Source organism: Pinus tabuliformis, chromosome 7 (assembly GCF_031772625.1).
Source record: "Pinus tabuliformis cultivar Carrire ecotype Pingquan chromosome 7, CPIR1, whole genome shotgun sequence".
NCBI classification, from domain to species: domain Eukaryota; kingdom Viridiplantae; phylum Streptophyta; class Pinopsida; order Pinales; family Pinaceae; genus Pinus; species Pinus tabuliformis.
Window position 1 is genome coordinate 615946366 of NC_142293.1, and position 19639 is coordinate 615966004.

General features: G+C 38.1%; 1 protein-coding gene across 10 annotated transcripts in view; it reads right to left on the bottom strand.

The window, feature by feature from the left end:
* Positions 1-1932, bottom strand: part of LOC149248943 (large ribosomal subunit protein uL29-like) — a 69698-nt gene extending 67766 nt beyond the window's left edge. For all 10 annotated transcript variants that reach the window (XM_089458584.1, XM_089458583.1, XM_089458585.1 and 7 more), the window contains exons 1-3: positions 1776-1932; positions 1565-1700; positions 1321-1474 (exon numbers count right to left, since the gene is read on the bottom strand). In XM_089458584.1, the coding sequence (XP_089314710.1) occupies positions 1321-1474; positions 1565-1700; positions 1776-1779 (294 nt within the window). In that variant the 5' untranslated portion in view covers positions 1780-1932. The remainder of the gene's footprint in view (positions 1-1320; positions 1475-1564; positions 1701-1775) is intronic.
* Between the last annotated feature and the right edge of the window lie 17707 nt (positions 1933-19639).

Below are 19639 nucleotides of genomic sequence, written 5' to 3' on the forward strand. Positions count from 1 at the left end.
GATCCAGAGATTGGTCGAGATGATCTTGGCTCCTCTGGCAGTAGCTACTAGCCAGTAGTACTAGTATTGGAGTCTGGTCACCATCACAGTTTACTTTTGTTGTAGAGGCCATTTCTAGCCTCCTTGGTTATTTGTATTTTGTTTTGAGTCTTTGATCATGTATGACAGTTGACTATGTATTGCCATTGGGTACCATTTTGATATAATGGATTGGTTCATGAGCCTACTTTGATCATATGTTGTCTTCCATCTATATTATAATGCTGTGTGTTTGGAAACATGAATGAAAATCTTTAAAATTATGTTTAAAATATTTAAAATTATGTTTTTTTATAAAAAAAATAAATATTTAATATATTTTTTACAACGACCGAGTCATTGAAATCGAGTCGGCCGAGTCATTACCGAGTCGGAGTCGGAGTCGGAGTCGATCCTCGGCCGAGTCCGAGTCGGAGTCGGAGTTGTAAAACATTGGTATTGTCTATGTCAGGGTCTTTCTAAGGAATAGCATGGTTGGGTAACTATAACTGAATGTTAAAAGAATACGAGGACAAACAACTAAGGGCATACAGACTAGAGATAGGAATCTCTTGGGGCTATCCAGAGAGAGGTTAAGAGGATAGGGCAATACCAAGAGTTGTCTCAGATTTTAATTGTGCAGAAGAGCCTTATTTGCAACCTTTTGCGATTCAAGAATCAAGTCAATGATCAAGTTTATCATCTAGTCTACAGGGCCTTGATTCAGTGGTAAGGTTAAACAAGTTTCATGCTATCCACCAGTGTTCTATTCTCACTGCGGTATGCCCCACTCAAATGACACGGCATGTTCAAAAAGGTATGGGTCCAGGTGCGAGTCCCGGACAGGTTAGGCCGAATAGTTACCCTTTTGACCTAACATCTAGTCTAAAGAAAGTCGGTGTGTGACCCAGGGGGTTTGGTTTTTTAAGCTACTTTAGGCCAAATAGTTACCCTTCAGGCCTAACATCTACTCTATAGAAAGTCGGTGTGTGACCCAGGGGATTTTCTTTTCCAATCAACTTCTAAGACAATAGTCGTATCATCTAACCGAACTAAGCAAATTTGTAGAAATGCGCATCTACTAATTAAGTCACCTATCTGGCCTGATATTCCACAATCAAAATGGTATGCATTGATGAATTAAAATTCCACCTAGAATACGATGAACCTAATAAATGGTTGGAACGTTAGCTTTATATTAAGCAAATCGTACAATGGGACAATATAAAGTTTAACAGACAATAAGGAGGTGCTTGGATAGTATTTTCTTAAAACAAAAGGATGATTAAGGTGCGAACATACCTGGTGCTTGGTGAGGCGTCGTCTGATGGCGCGTGTCTTCTTAGGACGCAAGTCAAGAGGCAAATACTTCTTTTTGTAGGCTTCCCTCAACGCTGTTTTCCGATTCTGAGATATCACTGTTAACACTTGTGCAATTGATAATCTCACCACCTTGCTGCAACATATATCGGATCAGAGTAGTCAGAAATACAAAACGCATAGCAGATGCCCGTGGTTTTGATGATGTAAGGAAGCGAAAACTTACATTTTAGAAAGCTTGTTAGGGGCTCCTCCTGTGACTTTGGCAACCCTGAGCAGAGCAAGCTCCGCCTTGAGCTCCTTGAGTTGATTCAGGAGATCTGCTTTGCTCTTCAGCCGTAGCTCGTGAACCTTAATTCTGGCTGCAACCACATGTCACCGCATTAGATTACAAAAATAGTGTTCAAAGGCCATGGCAATTGCATTCATTTTCTTACCCATGTTTGCCCAAAATCCTTTGACCTTCCCCTCGCTGTAACACTCGTAACCAAAGCGAAATCAACAATCTGTATGTGCCGTCGGGTTTTGACGACGAGCTAGGGTTTCAAGGTGGCCCAATAAATTAAAAATTCATGAGTGATTAAAAAGTCACTTTTTTCATTAGTGAAAGCCGTTAATATTTATGCTTTTGGCCGTTTTGGATTGGAGCAAAATCGGGTTTTCTGGGTTTTACAATAAAAATTGATTTAACATCTTAAAAATTTAATATTTAAATGATGTACATAAATAAGATTTGTAATTGAAATTTTGTTATATTTTAGAGAAAATTAATTGAAACATCAAAACTTAAAAAATTAAATTTATAATTTTTTTTAAATTTTGTATTAATCAAGAAAACTAGGTTATATAGAAAATTATATATTTATAAAGGGAGTATCAAAAACTATTTCTTAACTCTTGTCGTTTAAAGGTTTTATTTATTATATATTTATAAAGGGAGTATCAAAAATTATTTCTCAACTTTTGTCGCTTAAAGGTTTTATTCTTGATTACATACATACAAAAATCATAACATATGGGTCTTACTTGGCCACGAATCCCACTATACAGTAAAGCATAAAGATCTAGATAAAAGCCTCACCTAGGAATTCGAGCTCTAAGGTCGCTGACACTATAGTTGCACCTTGGTAATCCACCAGAACCAACCCAGAGGGAGTACCAAAAACCATTTCTCAACCTTTGTCACTTAAACGTTCTACTCTTTATTACATACATACAAAAACCATAACATATGGGTCTCACTTGGCCACGAACCCCACCATACAATAAAGCATTAGGATCTAGATAAAAGCCTTGCCTAGGAATTTGAGGTCTGAGGTTGTCGACACCATAGTTGTACCTTGGTAATCCACCAGAACCAACCCAGAGGGAGTACCAAAAACCATTTCTCAACCTTTGTCACTTAAACATTCTGCTCTTTATTACATACATACAAAAATCATAACATATGGGTCTCACTTGGCCACGAACCCCACCATACAATAAAGCATTAAGAGCTAGATAAAAGTCTCGCCCAGAATTCAAGCTCCGAGGTCGCCGACACCATAGTTGTACCTTGGTAATCCACCAGAACCAACCGAGAGGGAGTACCAAAAACCATTTCTCAACTTTTGTCGCTTAAACGTTCTACTCTTTATTACATGCATACAAAAATCATAACATATGGGTCTCACTTGGCCACGAACCCCACCATACAATAAAGCATTAAGATCTAGATAAAAGCCTCGCCCAGGAATTCGAGATTTGAGGTCGTCGACATCATAGTTGTACCTTGGTAATCTACCAGAACCAACCCAAAGGGAGTACCAAAAACCATTTCTCAACCTTTATCGCTTAAACGTTCTACTCTTGATTACATACATACAAAAATCATAACATATGGGTCACACTTGGCCATGAACCCCATCATACAATAAAGCATTAAGATCTAGATAAAATCCTCGCCCAGGAATTTGAGATCCGAGGTCATTGACACTATAGTTGTACCTTGGTAATCCACCCGAACCAACCCAAACATTGTTGGAAAGAGCCTTTGACGCAACACTAAAGCCACAAGTCCACCAAAGCAGAGACGACATCAACAACCCACAAACCAGCAAACCTCTAAATATATTATAAACATGCATCTTCTAAATATTACTTGAAACATCTCCTCAATTTGACCAATTAAAAATAGTCTAATGAGATAGCAATTTTGACTATTATATTATAATTTTAAAATTTTGAATTAATATAAAGATTCTAAAAACTTTTAAATCTCAATTTTTAGTGGATTAAATTGAATTATGTTGTGATAAAATTTTAAAATTTTTAATAGTATTTAAAAAATTATATTTGAAACCAGCTAAAATAAAATTATAAATGTAAATGTTTTAGTGGATTAAATTAGATTATGTTATGATAAAATTTTAAATTTTTAAATAGTATTTAAAAAATGATATTTGAAACCAAAAAAAAGGGTAAAATAAAAATTATAAATGTAAATGTTTTAGTTAATTAACTTTTTATGAATCTAAGATACATTTAAAAAAAAAATATATATATATATATATATATATATATATATTATTTAATTACTTAAATATGTTTTTTTTAATTACTTAACACTGGAGACTAGATTTTGTGTGATATTTGAACTTAGCAGGTTTAAATGGTTAAGGGGATGGATTCACTATATTTTGATCTAACGGGAGAGAAAAAAAGAAAACTAGGTTATGGATTGATTAAGTGACTTCCATTCACACTTTGACAATTATAAATGATTGAGGAATTAACTCTAACAGTGGAGTTGACCTCTTCCTAGTAGATGAGGGCTTTCAACAAATGTACATTAACCACTTGAATGGAAAGCGACTTGGTGATTATCGCTTGACAATCAGTAAATTTCTTTATAGTCTTAAATATCTACATCCCTAAAGGAGAATTCCCCTAACATTTGATGTGGGAAACACATTACTCCAAAATTGTAGGGTATTTCAACATAAAAACATTCTTGCAACCTTATAAACACATTTATATTAACCTTCTATGCACCCATATGTTGAAGCACATATCAAACCATGCATTCACTATAACATTACAAATATGATCAATCATATATTAGGTATATATACACCTTCACCAACTTTGACTCAACTATAAGGAGTCATTGACCATGAATTTCTTGTATATTTTATTTATGACCTATTGTGTTTGGTTGAAACAAAAAAATTATTTCATTTAGAAAATGTCTCTAAATTCATTTATGGAAATGCCTTTAATCCATGCTTAAGAGACGACTATATAGGTTTAATGCATTTCTCATGATACAAGCAATCTATTTCCCTATGATATAATCAATTATGCTAAAGTTGTTAATTGCATTTCACCCTAATGAAAGCAATGCATTTCACCACGATATAAACAATCAAACTAAAGTTTTTAATTGAAGGCTTGTTTGTTTTGTACACATGCACATCCATGCATAAGGAGTACACATGCACACCCTTGCACATTGATTAAGAACCTACCTTTCATCTAATTTGACTATAACATGGCTCTTTGTGACATCCGCTGGTTAATACTTTTCTCATTGGGAGGGGACTGTGATATCCCTTGGTTATTATTTCTATCATTGTAAATAATTGTAATTATTAAATGGCTAAGAGAGGGACTGATCAGGTGCTCAAGTTTATGCTCAAAAATCAAAGTGTCAGAATCTTGATAAGTTTAGCTTCAAATCAAAGAGCTCATCATTCTGAATTTAACTGTGCGAAAGACACTCAAATCTGAGTTTGTATGTAGAAGTTAAAATAAGTCAAGTTTCAAGTTTGACTTGTCTACATGGCAGGATTGGATGACGTGGCAAAACCCTTCAACGAATGAGGAGGCACCAAGTGGCAGGCCACCATTGGCCCTCGCATATCACATATCGTAGGAAACAGGCGGATCCGGTTAAGAATTAGCCCCCAGGCAGTGCCGATTGCGATTTGTGATATCACATATCGCAATCACAGGCAAGGAGGAGTTGAGGTAATCGGCCTCGGCAAGGTTGGGAGTAGCAATGCGATGCAATCGCATATCGCAATCACAGTGGCAATAAGAATCGGCCCCCAAATGTTGTGATGTGATATCAGCCCAGATTGCGATAAGATAAACCACAATCGCATATAGCAATCGCACAAAGAACAATCCCGCTGTTTATTACCACTAGACATTGCTGATTGCGATTCGCGATCTGGCCGACAGGTAATGGCCCGCGACGCGGCAAAAATCTTGCCCGGTTAGCGGATTTTGGAGCGAATGTGGTTTTCTGTTAGTTTTGGAGCATTTTGTGGAACAAATAGTGGGAGAACTCAGAGAAGTCATAACTTCTTCAGTTCTTATCCAAATGGGATGCAAAAGGAGGCTAGATAGCCATTTTTTAGTATTCTGAACTAATTGAGACATGTTTCAGAGGCATCTGAGCATTGTAAACACACTTTTGTTGTAATTTTGAGCATAATAGAGAGGCCCAAGCCATTGGAAGTTGGACCAAGGAGACGTAGCCCAGGAGGGGTGAACTCCTTTATCATGTGCTTGTTGTGTGTTGTATTTTGATGTTCTTTGCTATTATATTGTTGTTGTTCAGCATATGTTTTATGTTAAATTGTTTATAACATTTACATAAGAAACTCTCATGGGAATCAGTTAATTAAGCAAAAATATTGAATCCTTAAGCACTTGATAAGCAAATGATAAGCATCTTGGGTTTTATTCTGAATGGGGAATTAGCACAACATTACTAATCTACTCCATTTCAGATCAAGTTGGTATCAGAGCACTGGTTTTTTCTTTCTAGATTTGCTTTGTGAAAGAAGGATTTAATTATTTGCAAGTTTATGTCATGCTTACAAGGTTAAAGCTCAAAAGAGGTGAAGGGAATCTGGTTGAAAGCCCTAAAGTTGGGTCAAGGGGAAGAAGAGCAAGGTTGTCAAAGTCTTCTACACCAGTACATCCTCAAGTTGTAGAAGTTGTAGTTGAGACTCCAGAGACCATGTCTCGTGGAGGAGAACCTTTTTACATGATAGAAGATGAGAATATCTTCAGAAAAGCTTTCTTTGATATGACAGAGATGGTGAAGGTCCTCTATGAAGAGAGGAATAGCAAATTGCAAGGAGAAAGTTCCAAACCTCCCAAAGGAGAAGGATCTTCAGGAGGAGGTAATGGAAAAGGAGGTAATGGGAATGGAGACAAACCTCCGCCCTCTCCACCATCTTCTTCACAAGTACCTTCACACTCCTCCATTAATACAACCCTTACTTATACTCATCATCATTCTTCAAAAGGAACTGGTAAATCAACTTTTATAAAGCTTGATGTTAAATTCGAGTTGCTAATGTACAATGGAGAAGTTAATGTAGAAAAGTTGGATAACTAGATTCGTCAGTTGGAGGTGTATTGTAGAATTTAGAACCTTCAAGAGGATGATATCAAAATTCAGTTGGCTTCATTGAGAATGGAAGGTGCAACACTCATTTGGTGGGAAACAAGGACTCAAGACGAGATCAAAAAACATGGTAAGATCTCTATTACTTGGTTTGATTTCATTGTTGCTATGAAAAGACAATTCTACCCTCTAGCTCATATGCAAAAATCTATCATGAATTGGCAAAATTGCAGACAGTTAAAAGGTCAAAATGTGCAAGAGTATACTCAAGAGTTTAGGAGAAGAGCTCTTATGCTAGCAGTAGACTTACCGTCACAAGATACCTTGCTAAAATACATAGGAGGGTTGCATAGCTATCTTCGACACACCATTCTTATGTTTAGTCCCATGAATCTTGATGAGGTCTATGTTCAAGCTACACACCTCGAAGAAAGAGGGAAAAATGTACAAGAATAAGGTAAGAAGAATCCATTCCAGAGTGGTGAAAAAGGGAAGAAATTTAAAGGAAAGCAGAAGAAAAATGCTTCTGTTAAGAAAGAAGGAGAGAAACCCATGTGCAGGAATTGTTCCAAGGAGGGTCACGCTAAAGCGCATTGCTGGAAGCTTCATCCTGAATTAAGACCAAAGAAATCCAACAATAAAGGGAAATAGAGGACAAACATTGTTGTACAACAAGACTTGGGTTCCGACTCAAGTGATGAATCAAAAATTGCAACCACAGTCACTAAGGGAAAGTCATGGAAAAAACAAGCAAAGAGGAAGTCGTGGCAAGTACCAGTGCAACAAATAACTCCAACAACACTTCAAATGAGGAAAACAGAATAGAGTTGTTCCATATTTGAGTTATTTCCAAACACACCAAAATTGATACGTTGTTTGACAGTGGATCCTAGGCAAACTTAATTTCTACAGACTTGGTTAAGAAATTGAATCTAGAAATCGTGCCTCATCATAAACCGTATCCATTGGATCGGATAACCAAGGATTTCAATCTACAGGTCACATGAAAATGTGTATTCAAGTTTGCAATCACTGCCAATTTCGTTGATGAAGTCGAATTAGATGTAGTGTCGCTGGATATTTATGGGATTGTGTTGGGAAGCCCATATTTGTATGATAGGAAAGTCGTTTTCCATAGATTTGAGAACAAATACCATTTGTTCAAAGATGGCATGGAGTATATTGTGAGAGCCCATCGTAGAAAGCTTAATCTGTCTTTGGCAAGCACAGGGCAAATGAAGCGATTGGTCAATTCTAGCAAGAATCTCGTGCTCCTTATGATCAAGCAGAAGAATGACACGAAGCATGAATCCTTTGCACGTTGTGACGTAAAGCTGAAAGTTGATCTAGGTGGATGTTGGTGGTCACTCGCCTATCCCACATGGACCCCCAAAACTGTCTCTTTCAAATTTTCAATTTCCTTAATTGTAGCACAATTTACTATTTTTAGCAGTTTTTCGAGCCCTAAACTTCCGGAGCCATTTTGAGTTCCTAAACGACATATTTTTGGCAATCTAAATTTTTGATAAAATCATATTTTTCGTCGTAGTCCTCGGAGAGATCTTTCCAACGGGGTATCATGCGTGACAAACAAAGATAATATGACCAAGTCACGACCCCAGGAAGTCGGTTGTCCAACTAACCCCAACGGGGCCCATAAACTCTTGGTGTTACATATCCTCGGGTTAGGGTTTTGGTTGTTTAGGGTTTGCTCTTATTGTTCAATAATAAAAAGGCCCTTGAGCCTCATTGTAACACAGTTCATAGGCATGTAGCCACCATGTCTCTTCTTAGAGATAAGCTACCGTCACCCTAGCTAGTTTATTTCAATTTTTGTTTGTAAGCATATTCCAGTATTTTACATTAATGTAATGAAGTATTATTTCTATTGCATCTCTATATTTATGGTTATATCTGTAATTTGTTGTGTTCCTGTTTAAATTCGGATGATTCGAATTAGACGTAGTGTCGTTGGATATTTATGGGATTGTGTTGGGAAGCCCGTATTTTTATGATAGGAAAGTTGTTTTCCATATATTTGAGAACAAATAATATTCGTTCAAAGATGGCATGGAGTATATTGTGAGAGCCCATTGCACAAAGCTTAATCTGTCTTTGGCAAGCGCAGGGCAATTCTAGCAAGAATCTTGTGCTCCTTATGATCAAGTAGAAGAATGACACGAAGCATGAATCCTTTGTAGGCTGTGACATAAAGTTGAAAGTTGAATTAGTTGATTTGGTCAATCAATATGGCAATATGTTCCAAGAACCAAAGGGATTGTCACCAAAAAGGGGAATTCAACACGAAATTCAGCTACAACAAGACTGTCCACTCCCAAATATCAGTATGTATCGAATGTCAATTATGGAAAGTTTAGAAATTAAGAAACAAGTATAGGAATTGTTAGATAAAGGTGTAATTTGTCCCTCTACTTCGCCATGTGGTTCACTAATTGTTTTGGTACCCAAGAAAGATGGAACTTGGTGCATGTGTGTAGATTATCGAGATTTGAATAAAATTACCATAAAAAATCGATACCCACTGCCCATAATAGATGATTTGCTAGATCAGTTGAAGAATGCAAAATATTTCACTAAATTAGACTTGAGAAGTGGATATCATCAAGTTAGAATAGCTAAGGAGGATATTTGGAAGATTGCTTTTAAAACCAAATAGGGATTGTTTGAGTGGTTGGTTATGCCTTTCATCCTTTGCAACACTCCAACTACATTCATGAGAGCTATGAATGATGTTTTAAGATCCTTTCTTGATGAGTTTGTAATTGTCTATTTAGATGATATTTTGATATTCAATAAATCACGAGAAGAGCATGTCAAGCATGTGAGGAAAGTGTTAGATGTCTTGAAAAAAGAACAATTATTTCTGAAGATGTCTAAATGTGAATTCGGGAAAAATTCCTTAGTGTATTTGGGCCACATAGTTGGAGGAGGTGAGCTGAAGATTGACCCCTCTAAAGTTTCGGTCATTGTGAATTGGCCAATTCCCAAATCAGTTACAGAAGTAAGGAGTTTTCTGGGAGCAACGCAGTATTGGAGGAAGTTCATTACCAATTTCTCTTCCATAGCAGCTCCACTACATGCTTTGACCAGCGTGAAGGTTGTCTTCCAGTGGGGAGGCAAACAACAAAAAGAATTTGATGCTTTAAAACAAAAGATCAGTTCAGCCCCAGTTTTAGCATTGCCGGATTTGAAACAACCATTTGAAATACAAACAGATGCAAGTGACTACACCATGGGTGCAGTTCTTTTACAACATGGTAAGCCCATTTCATTTCATTCTGAGATTTTTAATGGTGTTGTTATTAATTATCCTACCTATGATAAAGAGTTGTACACATTGGTGCAAAGTATGAAGAAATGGAAGCATTACTTGATGGGAAAAGAAACCATTATTCACACCGATTGTCAACCTTTGCAATATTTGCAATCTCAAACAAAATTGCAACAATCAAGGCACTTTCGTTGGATGGGATTTTTATAGCAATTCCACTTGGTAATCAGGTACAAGAAAGGTATTTATAACAGAGTTGTTGATATGCTTTCTAGACCGATTGTTAATGCATCCATTTTACTCAAGAATCATTATGTTTTGCCTAGAAGTTATGTTGAACAATATGCACATGATGCTGACTTTCAAGAGGTATACTTAAACTTGAGTTAAGGCCACCAAGTTGAGGAATTAGACTACCATGTTCATGATAATATGTTGTATCATTTGGGAAAACTTTGTGTTCCATAGGGAGAGAGAGTAAATGTCACAAGGGAAGCGCACACTTCTCTTATTGCTAGACATTTCGGTGTAAGTAAAACAGTGCTAAATCTTCAGAGGTATTTTTATTGGCCTCATATGCTTGAAAGTGTGTCACGTTTTATTAGAGGTTGTTCATTGTGTGAAGTCAGTAAGCCTAGTAATAGGAAACTAGGATTGTACACACCACTTACAGTATCTTCACGTCCATGGGAGAGTGTTTCTATGGATTTTGTGGGAGGTATTGCTTTATCAAGAAAATGTCATGATTATTTGTACATAGTTGTGGATAGGTTCAACAAGATGTGCATATTAATTCCATGTAAAAAACAAATTACAACTAAACAAACAACTCAACTTTTCTTTCAAAATGTATGGGCTCATTTTGGATTACCTACTTCTATTGTAAGTGATCGTGATTCCTGATTTGTTGGGAATTTTTTGTCAAGTTTATGGAACTTGATGGACACCAAGTTGAAGAAAAGTATAGCCTTCCATCCACAAACAGATGGTCAAACTGAAGTGGTTAACAGGACAGTTATTCATTTGCTAAGAGGATATTGCAACAAACATCCTAAGTTGTGGGATGAACAGTTGCATTATATTCAACATGCTTACAACCGAGCAAAACACTCTTCTACTCTAACTTCGCCTTTTGAGGCATGTCTTGGTTATTTGCCTAAATCGCCTTTGGATTTCATCTTTGAGAAAGATGTAGTTGTAGATGGACATAGCGACATAGACAGAGCAAAGAAATTCATTGAGAAAATTCAATTTGTTTCACCAAACAGTTCAAGAACAACTAGAAAAGAGTCAAGGCAAGTATAAGGCAAGGCATGATAAGCATCATGTGGATCATCAGTTTCAAGTAGGTGATGAAGTTTGGCTTTACATTAGCAAGGAAAGGCTTCAAGGTGAAGGTAAAAAGTTGAAACCAATCCATTATGGTCCATTTAAAATTCTGGAAAAGATTGGTAATAATGCTTTCAAGCTTGATTTGCCTTCATATATGCAAATTTATTCCGTTGTTAACGTTGAAAATTTGAGATTGTATGAGCCTCCTTTGATCGAAGATCAAGGAAAAAGTGTACAAATTCCATCAATTGAAGATTTTTCCCCATAATTTCTTGATGAGCTTCAGTAAGACACCATACATGACAGAAGAACAAGGTCATCAAAGAGGGGAAATCTTGATTATCTCCAAGTGGGTCTCGAAGGTACAAATCCGTCAAAGACCAAATGGATTGAAGAGGGGAAGGTGAGGGAACAATACCCCCATCTGTTCAATAATTGAATATAATATTTTGGGGTTCAAAAGGCTTCCAATGGGGAGGAGTGATCAAGTGCTCAAGTTTATGCTCAAAAATCAATGTGTCAGAATCTTGATAATTTTATCTTCAGATCGAAGAGCTTGTCATTCTAAATCCAACAGTGTGAAAGACACTCAAATTCGAGTTCGTATGCAGAAGTTAAAACAAGTCAAATTTCAAGTTTGACTTGTCTACATGGCGTGTTTAGATGACATGGAAAAACCCTTTAGTGAATGAGGAGACACCAAGTGGTAGGCCACCAAAAGCCCTCGCATATCGCATATCACAGGAAACAGGCGGATCGGGTTAAGAATCGGCCCCTAGATAGTGTCGATTGCGATTTGCGATATCACATATCACAATTGCAAGCAAGGAGGAGTTAAGGTAATCAGCCCCGGCAAGGTTGGGAGTGGTGATGCCATGCGATCTCAGTGGCAATAAGAATCGACCCCCAGATGTTGTGATGCGATATCGGCCTGGTTTGCGATCTGATAAACCGCAATCGCATATCATAATCGCATAAAGAACAAGCCTGCAGTTTATTACCGACAGAGATTGTCGATTGCAATTCGTGATCTGACCGACAGGTTATGGTCCACGGTGCGGTAAAAATCTCGCACAGTTAGCATATTTTGGAGCAAAAATGTGGTTTTCTGTCGGTTTTGGAGCATTTTGTGGAACAAATAGTGGGAGAACTCGGAGAAGTCATAAATTCTTCAGTTCTTATCCAAACGGGATGCAAAAGGAGGCTAGATAGCCATTTGTTAGTATTCTGAACTCATTGAGACAAGTTTCAGAGGCATCTGAGCATTGTAAACACACTTTTATTGTAATTTTGAGCATAATAGAAAGGCCCAAGCCATTGGAAGCTGGACCAAGGAGACGTAGTCCAAGAGGGGTGAACTTCTTTAGCATGTGCTTGTTGTGTGTTGTATTTTGTTGTTCTTTGCTATTATATTGTCGTTGTTCAGCATATGTTTTATGTTAAATTGTTTGTAACATTTACATAAGAAACTCTCATGGGAATCAATTAATTAAGCAAAAGTATTAAATCCTTAAGCACTTGATAAGCAAATGATAAGCATCTTGGGTTTTATTATGAACGGGGAATTAGCACAACATTAATAATCTGCTCCATTTCAGATCAGGGACACGAATTCCATTGCTTGAGGAATTAGTAGTTGTTTTAAATATCAACCCTGGTTGGCTAAGTGGTTTTAAATGGGGTTGATTGCACCATAAATTAATTGAAAAGAAGAGGATTGACCCAAGTGTCCTTTAGCTCCAACCATAAGCAAGAAAAGGACAAAAAATTAAAGATGGGCATGGAATGCGTTGTCCAGTAGTTGATTGCATGGAGCTTTGGGAAAAGTGAGGCAGTTGGTCTATTATGGAGCATGAACAAGTCTGGGAGGGGGATTCTAGTGATTCACTCTCTCACGGGTGAACAAAGAGAAGAAGCTCTTTGGGAGCGTGTAGGAACAACTAAAGGGTTTTTTGTGTGTACCCTCTCATGAGAAATGAAATTCCTCCAAGGTCAGAGATGAAAACACAAAACATACAACATGACAGAGTAGTTTGTTGTTGTTAAGCTTGGTAGAGTTTGTAAACCCACTGAAGAACCCTCGGAAAGACTTGTTGGGTACAAGCATTGTAGAGAGCAGTGGCTTGCTTTTAAGGTTGAAGAACCCACTAGAAGCTTGTGGACTAACGAACCTACTAGGTTAGGAAGAATCACGTAGGTGCTTGTGAGGGCTAATGAAGCACCAAGAGTTGCCTTGGCACTAAAGCTTTGGTGTTTGACTCACTAATGAACCTCCTGGAGAGTGATTTATTTACGAAATAGTAGCTTATCCATTGATGAAACTTCCTTATTATGGACTCTCTTCTATTAAAAGTGAGTTGAACTCTCTATACTATGATGTCCTGGCATGGATGTCCATAAGGTATAAAAGGTTTGAGAGGACTAAGTGGAAATTCATGTAGTTGGTGGATGAAGGCAGAGCAACCTTGAGATGTTATGTTTCAGTTGTTGTTTTTGGTTGAAGATTCCCTCTGAAAGCACTCCACCTCAAGTTTTGTAATCTGGCTTGGGGGTGACAATTATAAGTAATAGTGGTTGTATCTCATCTATTGTTGTGTGGAGATTCAAAGTCACGATCTTAGTTGCTTGTTTATTTGGATGTACAAGATAAGCATTTGCTCATACTTCTTATGTTATAACATTATGTACAAGTTATTATACTAGTTGCATGTAACACCCTCCTCCCACATCTACCCAAGTAACAGCCAACTGCGGTAAACATGTGACGAGAAGTTACTATGATATGATTCGACTCCATATGTGTCAGTTAAGGAAGTGGAACCGGTAGAACACATCACATAGACCTTCAACATTAGCAACAGAACTCCCAGGAGCCATCCCAACCATTCAAGTAACCAGCCCCTAAGGCCAACTGAAGTTTTAGTGCATCAAACCCATGGACGATCCCTTGATATGGACAAGGGTGCATCTGGGAGGCTCCAAAATCTTCCACAACAAGGGCAAGGGAGCTTCCGGGGACTTTCTTCCCTAGTGTTGTGCCTGCGACTCCAGGATTTGTGCCACTTTTTCAGGCCCAGAGCCTAGGTCACTGCCCATAACTTAATGACGCCTTTAGAAATAAATTTACACAACAAAACATAAATACATTTGCAAAAACATTGACACGGACTAGACTGGACCCCTACTAGTTATGACGGGCATTTCGTCAAACATGTCACAAATATGAAAGCTACAGGTCTTAACAACAAAATTGAGCATAGGGGTCTCATACTTATATGAGAATTGCTAAGAAGCATTGAAGCCTCAACACATTAGTTGTAATTTCATCTATTAGGCCATAGATACATTGTTCATTCATTTACAAGTAAAAACATGATGAGAGCCATACATAGCCACTGTCATAATACATGTTCATAACCAACATAATAACAACAAAAATACCAAGGAAACAACAATCATATAATCCATATATAAACTAGTATATTTACCCATAACATACCAAGGAGAAAGAGAGATCTTATTGATGATTGCATAGGCCAACCAGGTATGGGACTTCCACGAACCACCTGACCGTAGACTAGGTTGAACCAAATCTTTCTTTCAACCAGTCACCCCCATGCCATATTCCAAGCATGAATGTGGGATATCATGAAACAAATCCATCAAAACCAAACCAGGGCTTCCAGAGGCCAAACCACCTCAACCCTCAACCAGTGATTCCACCTCACGGTTGGACATCACTAACTATCACCAGATTGGTCTCTACCCAAGTTGTCTAGGGCTTTAGAGTAGTCGTTCCAACTCGACTTCCAGGACTAGTAACTCAACCCACGACTATTGTCGGGCTCTAGAGAGTTTGTCCAACCAAGGCTCCGGGACTAGTAACTCAACCCACACCTATTGTTGGGCTCGAGAGTGTTTGTCCAACCAAGGCTCCATGAATGGTAACTCAACCCACCAAGGGCTCCAAAATGTTTTTCAAACCAAGGCTTCAAGACTAATAACTCAACCCAAGATGTTACAAGGCCCCAGAGCATTTGTCCAACCAAGGCTCCAGGACTAGTAACTCAACCCAAGCCATCATAGGGCTTACAAAGCATTTGTCCAACTAAGGCTCCAAGACTAGTAACTCAACCCAAGTCATTACAGGGCTTCCAGAGTGTTTGTCCAACGAAAGCTCCAGTAACTAATAAGTCAACCCAAGTTAAAGGAAACATGAGAACCAACCAAAAAAACAAAGAAATGAACCCACAACACCATGCTTATCCTGAAAATGGCAAGACTAGGCAAATCCACTGTCAATCCAAGAAATCCTCCATGCTAATGACAACCCATAACCAAGAAACCACATGCATATGCCATGCATGGAAAAATTAGTGAGGAAAACATACATGCAACTTGGTACCTGCAAGAAAAACCTGTTGTAGTTGTTGATCCCAGTGTCGTCTTACGCTTTCCTACTCTTCCTTTGCCTTCTCGCTCCAAGCATCTAAGTATGCCACACCCTCCAAGAGTGCTCCAAGAAAACTCTTAAGTGTCAAAGAGTATGAGAGAGAGATAATAGAATGAGAGCTCTAAAACTAAACTGATAAAAAGCTACATTGACCAACCCTTGAGCAAAAGCTTGTCAACTGATCCTTAGAAGCCTTTTTATCAATGAGGCCCCTATTTTCTTCATTTCCATTATTTTCCTTCATTTTCCTCCTCACACGCAACCTGGGACCTTTCACCTTCATTTTCTCCTAATTTCCATTATTTTCATAAATAAAATGTCAATCAATGCCTCATGCCTTTTCAAGGCCTTTGCCATTGCCTTTGCTAAATTCCTTTAGCAATAATAACCAAAATGAACACTCACTAGAATGTTTTTCCCACCATTCAGCTTGGAATACCTGTCCCATGACCGTGGTCTTATATATTTTTACATGGATTTTTAACTAGGGTTGTTGCATTGCATGTTTGTGATGTGATAAAGAACGTGATTTCCTATGTGTTAATGAGTAATGGATTTCATGCATACATGAAGGAAGAATGGTCATATTTCTGTAAACAATACAAAGAAAATACCTTATAGCAGAGGTTTTTAGTGTTATAAAATTGGCAAAAATTGTTAAAAAAACCTCTGCTACAACATTTGTTTGTGGTAGCAGATGTTTTAGCATAGATGATAACAAAACTTCATCACAACTAAAAAAAATTGGGCAGTTGAAGGTTTTAGCTAATGTTTTTAGCGGTGCGCTTAATGGGTAAAAAAAAAAAAAGAGCGTCTGTGCTCTAACACTATAAAAGCACAGATGTTGTAAATTTAAATAAAAGCACCGGGATGTTGAATGCTAACAACATTGGCGCCTGAAAAGTATACCTCCCTGGTGCTTATGTATTAAACAAACGCCTCGGGAAGTAATTTTCAGGAACCGCACTAGGGTAGGCAAAAAAATTATGCAGACCTGGTGCTTTTATTTAAATTTACAACATTGGTGCTAATGTATTGTACAAACGCACCGATGCACTATTAATATAAAAGAACTGGTGTTGTTAATTTGAATAATGCACCAGGGGTGGAAAAAATATTTTGGAGCATCAAGGCATTGGTTCTATGAAAGCATCAATACTTTGAGAATTACAATGTAAAACAATATCGGTGCTTGAAGAGTATAACACCTCGATGCTCATTTGTTTCTGAACGCCTTGGTGATGTAATGTTCAGGAAATGCACCGGGTTGTGAAAATAAGTCTTACCCGACTGGTACTTTTACATAGTATAACGCACCGACGCATATTTTTTTTACAAATGCATTGAATTTTTTTATTATTTGTTATCGGGAAATCTAGTGTCTATTTAGAACTGCTAGTCCCACTAAGACGGGTAGCTATCTTAGAAACAAACAGATTAAAGTCACTTTTTTTTTCCTTTACGAGAGAGAGATGAGAAATAAGCAGAGAGTACCAACCTCAGTCTTTCGCTTGGCTCCTTGCTTGTTTCCTTTCCCCTTTGACAGAATCTCGCCACTGCTTCCTTACTTGTCCCGCTTCAAAGAGCACATGTAGAGTCACAACAGCATAATACCATCAAAGCATAGAGATCTATCATTGTAAACAATATAGGATCAGATATATATTGACCATACAAATGCATATATCAACACAATATTCAGAGATACACAAGAATATGGAGGAAAACTCAAATAGCTTTATTAGTAAAAGTAGTAGAAGAGAGGATTACAACCACTTGGTCTGACCCAGCGCTATCCTCCCAACTTGAAAGCCCTCTTCACCTCATACAAAGCAAGATCACCCAACAATGTCTTCAAAGAGAAACCAAAAACACTTCTTTGCAAATTACCAAATTCTCTAGGATGAGGGATCCATTTATAGATATTTGCAAGGTGGTGAGTCAGCTTCTGGGATTTTGATTAGTGTCATCTCTCTGATAGTTCTTGGTTCCACTTGGATATTTCATGATCTCTTACTCATCCTTGGGCGAATTTAGGGAGGCAAGTGTCAAATGAGCAGCTTCTAGAAGATTCTCAGGGTCTCCACCTAGCAAACTGCTTGTGCCATTTGTCTACTCTTGCTCATCGCACCCTACAGAAGGGCTTTCCAGTATGCATCGCACTTTTTGCATGTGGCAAGTGAGATGCATCGCACCCTTTGCACTGGGCAGTCTGTATGGTCCTGCTTTGACCAGTTCTGAGTGGTTTTTCATGGAAAACTTTTGGGAGATGATGTAATCAGTTGACCTTGCTCCTTTAGGGTATGAAACAACACTTTTAGGGACTTAGAAGCCCTTGGTTTATGGACATATATGATTGGGGTTGCAGTGCCCAAATATGTCTATAACAATTGCCCCCTAAAGCATGAGGTCGTAAATCTTTTGATGTCGGGTGAAATGCTTTATAATGAGGATCCGAGGTTTTTCGCACTGGAAGGTGACCTGTAATAAGATACAATACAATACATTATCTTTATAATATTTTCATGATCTAGCTGAGGCGGGCATTCCCATGCTCAGCTTGATGAATCCATCTTCATGTACATAGGACAGACAACCGTCTGTGTGTAGACTGATGATTCTGGTAGAGCCATCATCCCTTAGTTTGGATGATTATCTGTGCAGCAATGATGTACATTTGATGTCTTTATTTTCCTGAATATATCGCAGCCGGATGGATGAAACTAGATCCGGGGTCTTCAAAACTCATTCAATCTTCGCCCGAAATTACAAGTCGATCCATGTGAAAAGATGTTCTGATGTCGAACATGGAAGGACGTCACCTGATTACTAGCCAATGATGTAAGCTGTTAACAGACGCGAGAGGAAACACCGATGATGATGATGACCCTCAAGGTACTGCAGTACAATTCACGTGGTGTGAATACATGAGTCAATGTCGAACACCACACAAAATCTTTCGGTCGAAGGCCATTGATGTAAACCTGTCGCCGGAAGTGAGAAACTTGCCATTGAGGCATGCAAGCTTCAAAGTACTGGAAGGGTTGTCCCTAGGTCGACTTCTTGGATAATGAGCTAATGTCGACAAGAAGTGACTCGTCGTAGGAAGGCATTAATGGATCCCACATCTACGACATAGAACAGAGCAAATGATTTTGTAGAGGTGAAAACAATCTGATGATACAAGGTTCACGGTGGCGGTCATGAAAGAATGAAGCGTGAAGGTATTGTAGCGGATAAGACACAAGCTGGGTAGGTGAATTCTCTGAGTGACTTCTCTTGAACATATCGGCGACACTGAAATGGATTGGTAGTGTTAACCCCAAAAGTGGATGGTACGGTGGACCAATGGTGATATGACCGGTGAATGGAATAACCCAACACGACTCAATCATGGTGATGGAGTGAAAGTGTAATGTTCAAGAGTGACCTGCTACCAATAAAGTTTCTTCAAGTTTTCTTCCCAATTTTCCCCAGCCATTTCTGACCAATACCTCTTTATTTTTGTCAAGCATGAGGAGGATAACATATGCTTGTTCTATAATTTGCCCTTCGGGTAAACCTGTCGCTATGTTTTAACGAGCCTAGCGACAGTGAAACTCGCTCTTGTCTGAATGACCAAGTTTGTCGCTATTGTTTTAACGAGTTTAACGACAAGGATAACTCGGTCCTTTTCAAGTTTAGAGAGTCTGAAAAGAGATGGAAAGGAAACTCCAATATTCCTTTTTCGTAATATAATCCCTTATGTCCGAAAAAGTATAAAACAATGTGAAAGGGATGACTTTTCTATAGTTTTAACGAGCCGAACAAGACAAAC